Source organism: Zonotrichia albicollis, chromosome 1 (genome assembly GCF_047830755.1).
Source record: "Zonotrichia albicollis isolate bZonAlb1 chromosome 1, bZonAlb1.hap1, whole genome shotgun sequence".
NCBI classification, from domain to species: Eukaryota; Metazoa; Chordata; class Aves; order Passeriformes; family Passerellidae; genus Zonotrichia; species Zonotrichia albicollis.
This window is the reverse complement of record NC_133819.1, coordinates 35424268-35437140: the sequence shown is the minus strand read 5'-3', so window position 1 is coordinate 35437140 and position 12873 is coordinate 35424268. Positions and strand designations below refer to the sequence as shown.

General features: G+C 44.3%; 2 protein-coding genes across 6 annotated transcripts in view; one reads left to right on the top strand and one right to left on the bottom strand.

Annotated features, from left to right (window-relative positions):
• Window positions 1-1628: 1628 nt before the first annotated feature.
• Window positions 1629-12168, bottom strand: BTD (biotinidase). 5 transcript variants are annotated; one of them, XM_026798831.2, is made up of 5 exons: window positions 12028-12167; window positions 10453-10526; window positions 7006-7240; window positions 5315-5464; window positions 1629-3971 (listed from the first exon to the last, which is right to left on the bottom strand). In XM_026798831.2, exons 3-5 carry the CDS (start codon window positions 7222-7224, stop codon window positions 2781-2783), a joined length of 1560 nt encoding a protein of 519 aa, XP_026654632.2. In that variant the 5' UTR covers window positions 7225-7240; window positions 10453-10526; window positions 12028-12167; the 3' UTR covers window positions 1629-2780. The 5 variants fall into 5 exon arrangements, with proteins under 5 accessions (XP_026654632.2, XP_074394161.1, XP_074394166.1 ...); XM_074538060.1 differs by lacking the exon at window positions 12028-12167 and adding an exon at window positions 11395-11524; XM_074538065.1 differs by lacking the exon at window positions 12028-12167 and adding an exon at window positions 11373-11391.
• The window catches only part of HACL1 (2-hydroxyacyl-CoA lyase 1), a 21713-nt gene continuing 19692 nt past the window's right edge, over window positions 10853-12873 (top strand). The window contains exons 1-2 of the mRNA XM_074538040.1: window positions 10853-11677; window positions 12680-12784. Coding sequence (XP_074394141.1) covers window positions 10868-11677; window positions 12680-12784 — 915 coding nt within the window. The 5' untranslated portion in view covers window positions 10853-10867. The remainder of the gene's footprint in view (window positions 11678-12679; window positions 12785-12873) is intronic.

Below are 12873 nucleotides of genomic sequence, written 5' to 3'. Positions count from 1 at the left end.
AACCTTCCAATCCCTCTGACTCATTGTGCTGTTACTCCTACCTGGACAGAGAGTTACTCTGGTTGTTATCCTGCCCAGGAGCAGTGTCCTTTACAGGCACCATCCCCTGCTGTCCCAGAAAGGAAGTTTCTTTAGTGTCAGTACAAATTCCCAAATCCTGGTTACACTTGGGTCCACAGACCAAAGTGCTTTAAAGCTGCTCTAGATTTTAGCTCTGCTTCCTCTATGTCAAAAAAATCCTTGTGTCCTGGTTTGGTTTTGTTCCACTCTCAGACAGGAATGCTGGGAAGCTTTAATAAAACTGTTCATATCCATTAGATGATGGGATGCATTACAGTGTAACTCGTGAACATCAGCCTCACTGAAGGCTTCTCACACCTTGGCATGTGGTAAGTAGCTTTACTCACAGGACTGCAGGCTTGTTTGGGAACACAGCAGTGCTGGGATTGCTGCCCCAGCACACACTTCCAGAAACCACCAGTGTGTGGGGGTGTTGCAGGTTACTGCTGGCCACCCCAGGTCAGACAGACACATCTGCTGTTACTCAAGGATCAGGGTGGGAGGTCGGAGTTGATACTTCCTGGTATTCCATTGTGTCTTGTACTGCCTGTTCAACCTTTGCAGTGACTCTTTGCTGGGGGCAGCTGTTTTGGGTGAAGGGAGCAAGGTATGAGAACACCCTCTGATACTGCCTGCTGTTCTCAGGGACCAGACAGGAACATGCCTCATGCAAACTCCAGTGGGGCTAGAAGGTCTTCTAACAGTTTTACCATACCCAGATGTGGAACAGCTCTTTGGGACACACTTTGCAAGTATTTCACAGATAAGTACCTCTTCTTTCCTTAAACTTAGCAAATATGTGTAATGCTATTTATTTGTTTAGCCTCACTTACTATGATAATGGTCTGCTCTGGAACTAAATCCCAAGGAGTATTTTAGTGCATGGAGCTGCATGTTTTTCAGCCTCCAAAGTGGAGAGTCCTGAGAGCTGAAATCTCCAGTTGTTCATTGTTCCATTCTTTCAGACTTGGTCATGTGGTAGCAGAAGCAGCAGCAGCACCAAGCACTGCAAATGTTTTTCTATTCTTCCGTGTACATCCTGGAACTGTGCAGTATCCAGCAAGAACATGGTATGGGTGCCAAAGAATTAATGATCTTCAACAACCCTGTGGTGGAATGGCCTACTTTATAGCAGCAAGTTTATGCCTAATGAGATACAGACATTCCCTCTCCATATTTCTGTCCAGTATATGCTGCAGGATAAACAAACCTGTGCTGCTGGGTCAGAGTGGTGTTCAGCAAGGGACTGAGTCACAGGCATACAGACTGGAGAAGGAAGGTTTGATAGAGCCCAAGATCTTCCATAATTATAAAACAAATTTTGTGCAAATATCTAAGAAACCCTAAGGTAGAAATTCAGCAGTTTTTTTGGTTGTATTGCTTGCTGAAACCAGAAAAAAACCATTTGAAGCAGAGGCTGATTGAGCACCTCTCAGGACTCATCCTTGTAGCTGTGGTGGTTTCAGTTTGAACCAACTGGGACCACCAGAACAAAGAAAGACTCTGAGCTCTCTGTCTCCTGTGCTCTGCTCCTCAGCCCAGTAACAGAGCAGCTGGAACACAAGGACTCACCAAAGGAACAGTTGTGTTTATTCCATTACTCACAGCCATTACCCAGATGAAGTCATAATAACCAATAAGACCCCATAAAATTATAATGCTTGAGAATACATTAACTCGTCTGAATGTAACCCCAAATTAATAACCTTTCAATATTCTCTTCCCAGCTTCTGCACTGCAGTAGAACAGCTATAGCACTTAATCTAGTTATTGCTCTGGAAAAAAATGGTGTGTTTTACTCAGCAGCACAAACCTGCCATCTGGCACATGAAGCATTGATGCAAAATCCTTGCTGTCCCACAGCTTATTATGTGCTTTTCATAACTCCCCTTAAATAAACTAATGAACAGTGTGTAAGATGTCTTAAAGTCAAAACAGTCTTAAAATGACTGCTCTTTTAAACAGGGAAGTTAAAGTACTCAAACAGTACATAACATGGCCACTGACATTTAATGCTGATGTTTTCTTTGAACATAATTTCTTGTGAATGGTGTCTTGCTGCAGTCTAGGTTTTCACAGTCACTGATATCCTGTTCCCCAGATTAGCTATTCTGTAGATGTTTACAACTGTAACATTCAGTTAAATGTGTAACAGGATTACAGATGAGTGGCCAGTCCATGGTAATGATTTCAGCTGGAAGTTTTTGACTCTTAAGAAAAAAAACAATCATGACATCCTAACCAGAGATCAGAACCTCAGCACATAAAAGCTACATGTATCTATACCTACATGATCTTGTCCATGTTAAGCACAATATTTGTGTTTTCCTTCCCTTTCTTTTGTTTGTTTTTTTATTGCAGTAGTTTTCCATTCTAATAATTTCCATACACTCCCAGCCAGGACCCCCAAAAATCAAAGGATTAAATTAAAAGGAACAGATTCAGTTGAAATGAGAAGTGTTATTTTCTGGTATCAATCAGCTCACCAGATCACAGCAAGCCTTTATCTTTGCAAGGCAGTTCTTTCACTCCTGGTAGGACATAAGTTACCAGGGTACAGACTTTATTCACAGCCATTATTCCAAATGTGGGACCTAATCAGGCAGTGATGGGACAAACACACCTGAACCTCTAGCAAATATGGATATTTAACAATTTCTGTTAAGATACAGACTCTGAATATATGGGCTGTCGTTTTCTGACTCAGTCTAGTATCTGTGCTAGTCCTTTTCATACCATCGTCCATAGAGAGCAGCTGTCAGGAGGCCAGCAGATGTTCTATTTTTGCTGAGGAAATAGTGGTTGTTCTTCCAGCCCATGTGATCAGCAAAGTCCAAGGTAATACCAGATGTCAGCAGCAAAGGAAAGATGTAAGGGGTGCTCATATTTCCCCATAGCTGGAAATCTATCAGAGCAGTGGCATCCGTGACCTCCTGTCCACAGGTGCTAAAGCTGAGCCCACCACACTTCACCAAGGCACAGGCCTGGACATAGTATGTGCCATGCACTGTGTGGAGCCCATCAAAAACTCCCAAAGCATATAATTCATCAGTTAGAACAGCTTTCTGATAGTTTAAGTAACAACAAAGGCTATTGGCACAAACCTGGAGCTCTCCCTTTTCCCCCCATAACGGAACAAAAGTGAAGTTGTCATACATCATTTCTGCATAAAAGGAAGGAGGTGACTGTTCCTTTCCTTCTCCTTTTTCAGATACTCTGCCAGCAGTCTCTTCTTGCTCCTTAAAGCAAACTTCATCATCCAGTGAGGTGCTTGTAGAAGTCCTGCATGAGCCATGTAAGTTCTCTCTAAATCTTTCATTACTCTCTAAATTGGTTTTATAATCTGCAGTAGTCACAGGAATTTCTGCTACTATGAGCTTGCCACCATAACTTTCCATGTTGTGATAGATGAATGATTTTACTGGAGTGTATATGCCACTCCCTGTCATGCCCAAGGTAGGGTGGTGGATGTTGGCTGCTAAAATATTGACATTGAAAGCTGTTGAAAAAGCTTGTTGGAACTCTACAGCAGACAGGAGCGGGAGCTGGTTCATCCAGGCAGTTGGGTAAACAATTTGCTTCAAATTGTACTGTCTGATGAGGCTCACTGCAGGCTCATAGAAGAGTATATCGAAGCACGTGAACATGCCAAACGTGCCAGCAAAAGGGGTGTCAAAGAGTGCGTGGTCTGGCTGGGCAGGGGTGTCGAAGGCGCTCTCGAAGTACAGGTTGTGCTTGCGGTAGGTGGCCAGCAGCGCACCGTCCGCGCCCAGCGCCACGTTGGTGTTGAACTGGAAGCGCCCATCGGGCGGGCACCGCGGCTCCCGGCGCTCGCACGGCTGCTTGGTGCCCAGGTTGGCCACCAGGAAGATCTTGTTCTGCAGGGCCATGCAGCTCAGCCGCTGAACGACCTGCGGCACGGCATGGGAAATGGGAGCGCGTGACAATGTGGTGGAGTGAGTTTTTCTGTGACTTATTTAATGTCGTTTTGGAAATTCAGAATTGAACGCGTTTAACCATATCCGTAAAATTTAAAAGCACTGATGACTTTGTGACAAAAGCTACTGGAGCCAGTAGCTTTGTAGGCAAAATTTCAAATGTTTATTTTAAAACATCTCTGAAAAAAATTGGCAAAGTTTTATTTCCTCAGAAGGAAGTAAGTAAATAAATCTATGCCAAGGGTGTTAATTTTTAGAAACTTGTGACTTTTAGGAGCACCAATGGCTTTAAAATACTGTATGGCAACTGAAAACTTTGCCAAGGCAGCACAACTGATCTGCGGTGCCTTAAGAACAGCAATTGTCTAATAATTATAATCTGCACCTGGATGTTTTTACTATAAATTTTTAAAAAGCAATTACTACCTATGATTTAGAGAAGCAGAGATGCAAAGGGACAGACCTTGCATATTTTACAGCAAAGAAACAGAAAATGTTGCAGACCCCACAGTATTACTGGGATATTTCTTCCGTAACACAGAGTGCTGTACCAAGGACTGACATTACTGCAATCTCCAAACAGCAGCTGAATGGCAAACTAAGTTCTTGCTTGCTTGGCCATGGTCATTGGTAACAAAGATTCAAATAGATCATTGTTTACAACTGTGATTCACGCTCACACACAAATCCTGCTCACTAGGTACGGGCATGATTTCTTTCCTTATATTGATTACTGGAAGAATTAGCAGTCTGTATTTACTGAGCATGGTTATTTTCAGTTCAGGTCCAGAACAGTCAGTGACAATACTATTTTTGTAACATCCAGGTCATATCTTATGTAATCATGCTTGGTCCCTGCCAAGCTGTGACTTCTATTACATTCTAGCAGGTAAGTCCTGTTACTTGTGCTAATCATTTGACAAAGATTGCTGAGTCAGAATGCTGAGATGTCATTAAGTCATTGAAGACAAATAATGAGAATGGACCAAAAGGGAAGATACTACTGTCTTGTTTTATATAAAACAATGTTGTTCAAACTAAAACCACACAGAACGGATCTTACAAGAGAGTAGTTACCATTTCAGAGGTTGGGAGGAGGAGATGACAAATCCAGATGGTTCATACACAACTGATCTCCCTGCACGTATGGATCTAAACCCTCCACTGCTAAGAATGAAACCAGCAGAGCTTGAGCATCCATGAAAACAGAATCTGGTACTAGGAATTGCTAAACTTCTTGCTTACTTCTCTTTGAACTACTTCCCACTTGGAGCATTCAGTTATCCCACCCCTGCAGGCATCACCCCTACATTTACCTCTGTGTCATTGTACAAATAGGGCTCTCTGCAGGGATTCCACTTCCCAGGGTGTGAATACGGAATGAAATCCAGGTAAGGGTAAATGGAGCTTCTGGTGAAGTTGAAGCCATGGATTCCATCTTCAGGAAAAACAATGATCTGTGCCCCCTGTATGTAAAACAAAGACACATTTTGTAGACAAAGCAAAGGAAAAGGGGATCTCATGAGTAAAAAGATCTAAAGAAAGTTAAGGATAACCCAGTTATGTTTTGCCAATAATGTAGCTTGAAGATGTCTTTTCTTCAGCTTCATAGTAGGTGTAACTATGTAACAGGTGTGTAACTATATGTATAAAAAAAATTGTTTAACTTGATGCATACCATTTCTTGAAAAAATAATGCATTTGACATCATTTTAAGGGCATGCAAATAAGAGTATACCGCATCCAATTTCTTACCAAAAGTATCCTCCCTTCACACAAGTTATGAGAATGTCATCATTCAGGTTAAAGACTTATGATGTTAAAACTTGTCTTAATTTTTTTATCAGAATTATGGTATTTGCAGATACACTTTGTCAAAGTGTACAGCATCACTTAATTAATTAGGTATTGGGTGATCTACACCTCTCTGAATTTTCCCAAAGCAAATACAGACTGACAGACACATGAAGAGACATCTCTAAATCCCATTGTAGTATATGGTTGGACAGGGAGTGTTGATTTCAGAAACAGCTTCACTGTGGGAGCAGTGCACAGCCTGGTAGAAATGTAGCCATGCCAGAGGCTCTGCCTGAAATTCAGGGAGATCTGAATAGTTCCTGAAAATGAGGTGGATTCTTCTTAAATCAGACACAGCACCAGTCACTCAAATTCCTGTTTTCAAAAGTCAGCTCAAACGTGTTATCTGTGTCATGATTCTGGGGTAATTTTGTGTCTTGGGTGCAGGGCTGCATAAAAATTGCTATTATGCTTCTGCCCAATCATATGAACTTCTCAAAAAAAATAATATCATGTTTTCAAATTATATAAAAATAGTAATTCTTCTCTCCCAGAACAACAGATCTCTGAAAACTGCAAGTCAGTTTTTCTCTGTGCAGGGCCAGTAACACTTGCTTCCTGTCACTAGAACCAGCCTGGCCTTTCTTGGGAGGGGAGAAAAGAGGGCTGTGCCTAAGAACAGCTGGCAATACTAGTCTCTCTTCTCTAAATATATTTAGACTGAGAACTATTCCATGGTGGGTAGGAGAAAGGAATGGAAAATTTTAGTTCCACAAAGCTGTTAAAAGCAGAACATTCATTTCCAAAGCATTTGACTTCTTTAGTTTTTAGAAACATTCAGGAATTTCCATTGAGAGCACTGGAATAAAACCAAACCCAAGACAGCTGCCAGCAAGACAAACTTTCAAGGAAACCCTTCCATTTAAGAAAACAGAAAGGAGCTAGGTATTCAGACCAAAATAGAAAATTAATTTCCCTATACTAAATAACAATGGGTGTGTTTTTCCAAGCTTGGAATAGCCCGAGTCGGGCGGGATGCTAACTGGCCTGCTTCTTTTTCAGAGCTGCTGGCAGTCAGATCGTCTGAGAACCCAGACCATAGCTCTGGATATAAATACGGCTTCAGTTGCCTGGGAACACAGATGTGAAAGATTATCTTCAAACAGCATACAGCCAGGGCGCACGCAGCGCTGCCCGGAGCTGGGCATACCTGCCTGGCAGCAGCCAGCACCTGCTGCTCATAGATGTCGAGGTTGCGGCCCATGAGCTGCAGCGCGGCGCGGCGTTCCACCCGCGCCGCCGGGGCCGGGCTCAGGATGGACTCGTGCTCGTACACGGCCGCCACGTAGTGCCCGTCCCGCCCCGCTCCTCCTGACACCGCCTGGCACAGGAGAAAGCAGATGGGCAGCTTCCAGCACACAGCCACCATGGTGAATGCCAGGAATCTGCAGGGAAAATAAACCCAGACAAGTGGGGTGGGGGAGCTTGAGAAAAATATCATGCCAGGAACTTAAATTTACAATTAAGCGTGGATGGTAACTGAGGCTCTCGGCAGTGTGGTGCTTTTAAGTTCCTGGATGACCACGTGCATGTTGTTTCTACACCTTAAATCCGTCTACACTGGTGCTTTGAACAACTGTGTCCTGTTCAAAAGCATTTAAGCTTCATACGTAGTTCCAGTGATCTCCTTGCTTGGTTTCCCTTTATAATTAACGTTCATTTATAGATTATTTCACCATATATCAAAACATCTTTGAGAAAAGTTTAAAGCTGCTCACAAATTTGCAGTTCCTCCCCCATTCAGTGATGGGAGATGTATTTAAAAGTAGCATTTCCTAAAATTACTGGAAGACTGTATTTAGCAGTCAAGCAGAAATAGGACTTATTTTATCAACACTGAAACAGATAATTGCCAAGAGAATTACACCAGACAATACTTCTGCATCTATCATGAAAATGCCTCTCCTAATGGATTCAGAATTCACTGTATTCTAGCTCCACATATGAAATAGGCAAATATTTCTCCTACAGTGCAGCTTTTTTGAACACTTACAAAAATGTTGAGTGCAATTCAGATTGGCATTCCTCCCACATAATGCAGATAAGTAAGTTTAAAAATGCTTTCATAGTAACAAAAATAAATCAAAAAATCTATCTAATTGGCATTAGTTAGCTTTTCTTTGAAAAAATGAAGAATTATTGAGTCTGAAAGGCTGGGACACTCTGCAATATGGGCTCCCCATGTAACCTTTTGACTTCTCAAGTTAGGGAAAGATTTAGAACAAGGACTGACACAGTCACTGGTTGTGCAACACTTCAGGAAGACTATAGAAATGCCTTTTTATTCAGAATTATTCTCATATGGGAATTCTATGTTTGTCACCACAGTGTCACTAGTATCATTAAGGAATTAACTCTTGAATATGAGTGGAGTTGAAAGAGGGTGCAGGAGAGATTACTGGTGCTATATGTTGATAGCCCTAAGTTCAGTTACTGACTTTTTAATTGTATTTGCTCTCTGGGAACTTGCATTAAAAAAAAATAATTCCAAAACACTCTTAGTGCCCTTCAATCTTTGTGACCTACAGCTCCCTGAATTTTTCCAAAGCAAATAAAGACTGACAGACTCATGCATGAAGAGACTTCTCTAAAGCTCAGCAGGAAAAAAAGATCAATTCTAAACTAATCACAGTCTTATTTTTATTTATGTTCTATTAAATGTAGTTCTGTACCTAAAAAAAGAAAGTCTATGGCAAGTTAACTGAAAATATCTCTTTGCTTGAATTCCAGGATGAAAAGCAGCTAATAACAATCCTCAACACTGCTTTTTTTCCCTAAACACCAACTCTTTTGTACCTAACAATGGGCAAATGCAAAAAGCATTATGTGGGAGAGCAAAATTATAACCTTGGTGCCCATGGTAGGCAGAAGAATTGTTTGCTCAACCAAAAGGACTTAACATGTAATAGTAACACTTCTAAGGGTACAGGAGTAACTTAGCTGTTCAATGCTGCTAAGCTCACCGACATATTCCTGTTTCCTTGAGCTTTAACTAGTCAGTGTGTCCGTACATACATGCCTTCAAGGGTAAATTTATTTAAAGTGTGATGAAAACAGAATAAAACCTTGGCCACTCTGTAATCAGATGGATTAAAGATACTGTATTTATGTAAACAGTTTTGAAAAGTGATGTATGACAAGCTATCCTTGCTATTCTGCATGTGGAGGAAAACATTTGGTACTTTTGGGGGTGATTTGGAAGTGCATGCCAAGAATGGAGGGGCCTCCTTGCCCTGTGCAGCTCAGCTTTGCAACTGCAACACCAAAGCACGTGTGAAGAGATAAAGCAGTAGCAGGAGGAGGGAGTTCAGGAGTGGGAAACCTCTCACAGTTAAGGAACATACTGAAAATAAACAAGCTGTGCTGCACTTCACTGACAAAACTCTCTTTTCTACTTCTTGTCACCCCTTCCAAGCCAAAATGCCTATTTAGGGCAGGAATGGGCTCTAGTCAGCTGCTCCTTAATAAAGTTGTCAACTAAGATGTAATTAGAATTCATCATTACTAGTGATGGAAAAAGTTGGAGAGTTTCAGATCACGAGATGGAATTGCTATGCATTAGAAAAACTGCCTTTTTAAAATGCCAAACACACCAATAAAAAAAATAACAGGTAATGAGCCTCTACAAAATGTTACATTTTGCAAACATGCTTGGAGAGGTCTTGTTTCTGTACCATGTTTCATTTCCTGGTGATCAGAAACACTCCAAAGAAGTAATCTGAATCTTTAACTCATTTACATGCACAAGAGGTTTAGCACTGAACAAGCAACTTCACAACCCCATCTGGCTGAACCTGGGGCAACTGAAATAACTAAAATAATTCCTCTGAGTCTCCAGTCCTCTGGGCTGTGATTACTGCCAGTCCTACAGATGGTGGCTGAGCACTTGTGTGAGTGCTTCCTAAAGCCCTTCCCCTGTCTTAACAACAGCTTAAACAACAGGGCTCTGCTCTCTCATGGATTGCTTCTAACACACAGAGCCACGACAAGCCCCAGGGCTGGGCTTGGGTGTATTAAACTTTCCAGCCAAAACAAGGATACCAACAAGGTTTACTCAGCCCTTGGGCTGTTGAGATTCCAAAAAGTGTGTCTCTGCCACACTCTGGATGCTTTTACTACAGGAAGATGTCACACCATCTCATAAATCTTTTCCTTGAAGAGAAGTTAATTTGCTTAGGATCTACAGAGCTATCACCTCACCTGAGCCATGAGTTTAAAATGTCATTATCTGAAATGCTTTACAATGTTATCTCTTTTTTATGTCCCTTTCCTGTGATTTATATGGCCTTTTGCCTGACAGACAAGCTTCAGCAGAATCATGTCACCCAAATATAAATATTTCACAGCAGTATTACTGTCATGCAGTCACAACATTCCAGCTGTAGCTCTCCACAAAGGGTAAAAAGATTGGTGTCCAAGTCTGGATGCCAGCTTTCCTCCCCAGTCACACTGCAGCCTGTTTTCCTTTTCAGAACCATCTGATCTCAGTGTGTTGTGAAGTAAAGCATCCAGTCACTCTCTTTTCAACTTTGGAAGCTTAGAAGTCTGTCACCTGTCACCACACCTGGAGATATACACAGACAAAAGCAACACATACCCTTCTTCTTCACACTTCTACACTCAGAAGAATCTTGAAACAACAGAGGTAGCACAGCACTAGTCTGGGTCCTCCTGAGTGATTAATAGCAAATCCATGTTAAGCTATGCCCAACATATAGTATAATAACATAAATAGCAACATAAGGAGTAGCAATAGTAACATGAACAGTAATGATTACTAGGTAAATATTCAATTTGCCATGAAAAAATAAATTGTTTTTTAGGTTGAATGATAACTGTGGATTGTGATGTTGTTGCCATTCTGCTATATATCATACAATGTATTTTAAAAATACATAAAATATAGTGAAATTCAAGGTGTTTTCCACTGATACCTCGTGTCTACTGCTTTTATTTGCTGCATTATATTACAATATTTTATAATGTAGGTTTTGTGAAGGTTTTTGCTATCTATGCCATCGGTGTTTTGTTATCTATGTGTTTTTGTTGTTTGGCGGGTGAGGGCGAATGGAGCGCTGCTATCACCAGTGGTTTGGCTGGACAATGCGGGCGGTGGCACGGACAGGCCGGACCGTGAGGCGAGGACATGCTGTCACCTGTGTCACTTGAGAGACCCGTGCCGGGATGGGCAGAGGGGCGTGCGCCACCCTCAGTGCGATTTCGGGAGGGTGCCGCGCACTCCTCCGGCGCTTTCCCTGCTGCTCTCCAGCGCCTCACGCAGCCCCCGGACTTTGCCCCGCTCCGCGTTCGCCACCTCTGACCAGCCCCACACAGCCGGAGCGCTGCGGGACGGCTGCCCCGGGTACTGGGCGGCCCTGCGGCTCATGGAGGCCACCGGGGCCACTGCTGGGCCTGCAGCGATCCATCCATCCATCCCTCCCTTCCTCCGTCCCTCCCGGCCTGGCCCGCCCCGCTCCCGGCCCGCCCCGGGACCACCCGGCCGGGTTCCGCTCCCACCCCCGCGCGCCGCGACCCTCACGCTGCAGGGCCGGCGCCTCGCGGCCTCCGATTGGCTGCCCGCGCTGGCCAATAGGAAGCTACCCCGGTCTCCGCCCCGCACCGCTCGCCAGCGGGGTCAGGGGCGAGTCCCTCGGGCCCGCCTCCTCCCCTGTCTGATTGGCCGAGCCGCCTGTCAGTCACCGCCCTCGCCCTTCGTCCCCTGTCCCGGCCCGGCTCGCCCGTTGCAGGTGGGCGGCGGGGCCGACATGGAGGGCGAGGCGGTCAGCGGGGCGCAGCTCATCGCCCAGGCCCTCCGGGCGCAAGTAAGAGCGCGGGACGGGGACCGGCAGCCTGCGGGCCGGGACAGTCTGCAGCGAGTGAATGTGCGCGGCCGGACTCACCCGGGGGCGGACGGAAAGGGCTCGCCCCGCCGCTCTGTGGGAGCGAGGGAGAGAGAGGGAGAGAGGGAGGGAGGTTCCGCTGCACAGACCGGGAGCGGCCCGGCCCTGAGCGGCGTTCCCCAGGCCGACACTGATTCCCTTCTTCTGGAGGACCTGTCCCGTTCCCGAGCCGGCCCCATTCCCGAGCCTGTCCCGTTCCCGAGCCTGTCCCGTTCCCGAGCGCGCCCCGTTCCCGAGCCTGCCCCCTCCCGAGCTCAGCCGTCCCCCGTTACCACCAAGCGATGCCGGGGCTCCTCTGCGGCTCTGCCCGTGACAGCTGGATGGATGTGCCTCCTGCGCCTCCTTACAGGGACGAAAACTCTGTTATCACTGAACTCGAGATGCTGGCACGGGTCTTGGGAGAAGACACTGCGTTTGGCCTGTGAGACATGGAAAAGTAGTTCACTTGTAATCCAAATAAACGTAGTCTTCTCCATCTCTGTGTTTCTGTGAGCACGGTGCTTTCCCAGCCCGTTTTGCCGTTAGTTTTCTGTGAAACTGTGCAAGCACGAGGTGCCATGAGGCATTTTCAGAGTAGAGGAAGGTGACATACTGAGAATCAGGAAAGTGACATAGCAGGGTTGTCCCAGGTAAGAATTGCTTAGTGAAAAGCACTAAACACACCTTGACTGAGGCACTGAACTCTTGTCCTACTGCTTTTAGCCTCCCAAAATCCATTTATGTTAATTTCACAACCACAGAGGGCTGAGCTGCAAGCATCAGCTGATGTTGCCACAGTGACCTGTGAGCTTCTCTGTGACTATATATGTTACATTTTAGTTTTAGATTGCCTGTGTAGTTAGCATGTCTGTGTTTGGCATGTGCTTATTAAAGCTGTTTTTTGGGAAAAAACAGTCTGACTTTTCTCAACTTTTTTCTTTATAGAATATTGAATACATGTTTGGCATTGTTGGTATTCCAGTCACTGAAATTGCAATTGCAGCCCAGGCAGCTGGAATAAAATATGTGGGAATGAGAAATGAGCAAGCTGTAAGTATATATCTGTAATTGGACCAACCCTTTCCTTAACTGTTTCACAATGGAATGAAACCCAGTTTAAGTTTTCTTACTAGAAAGAA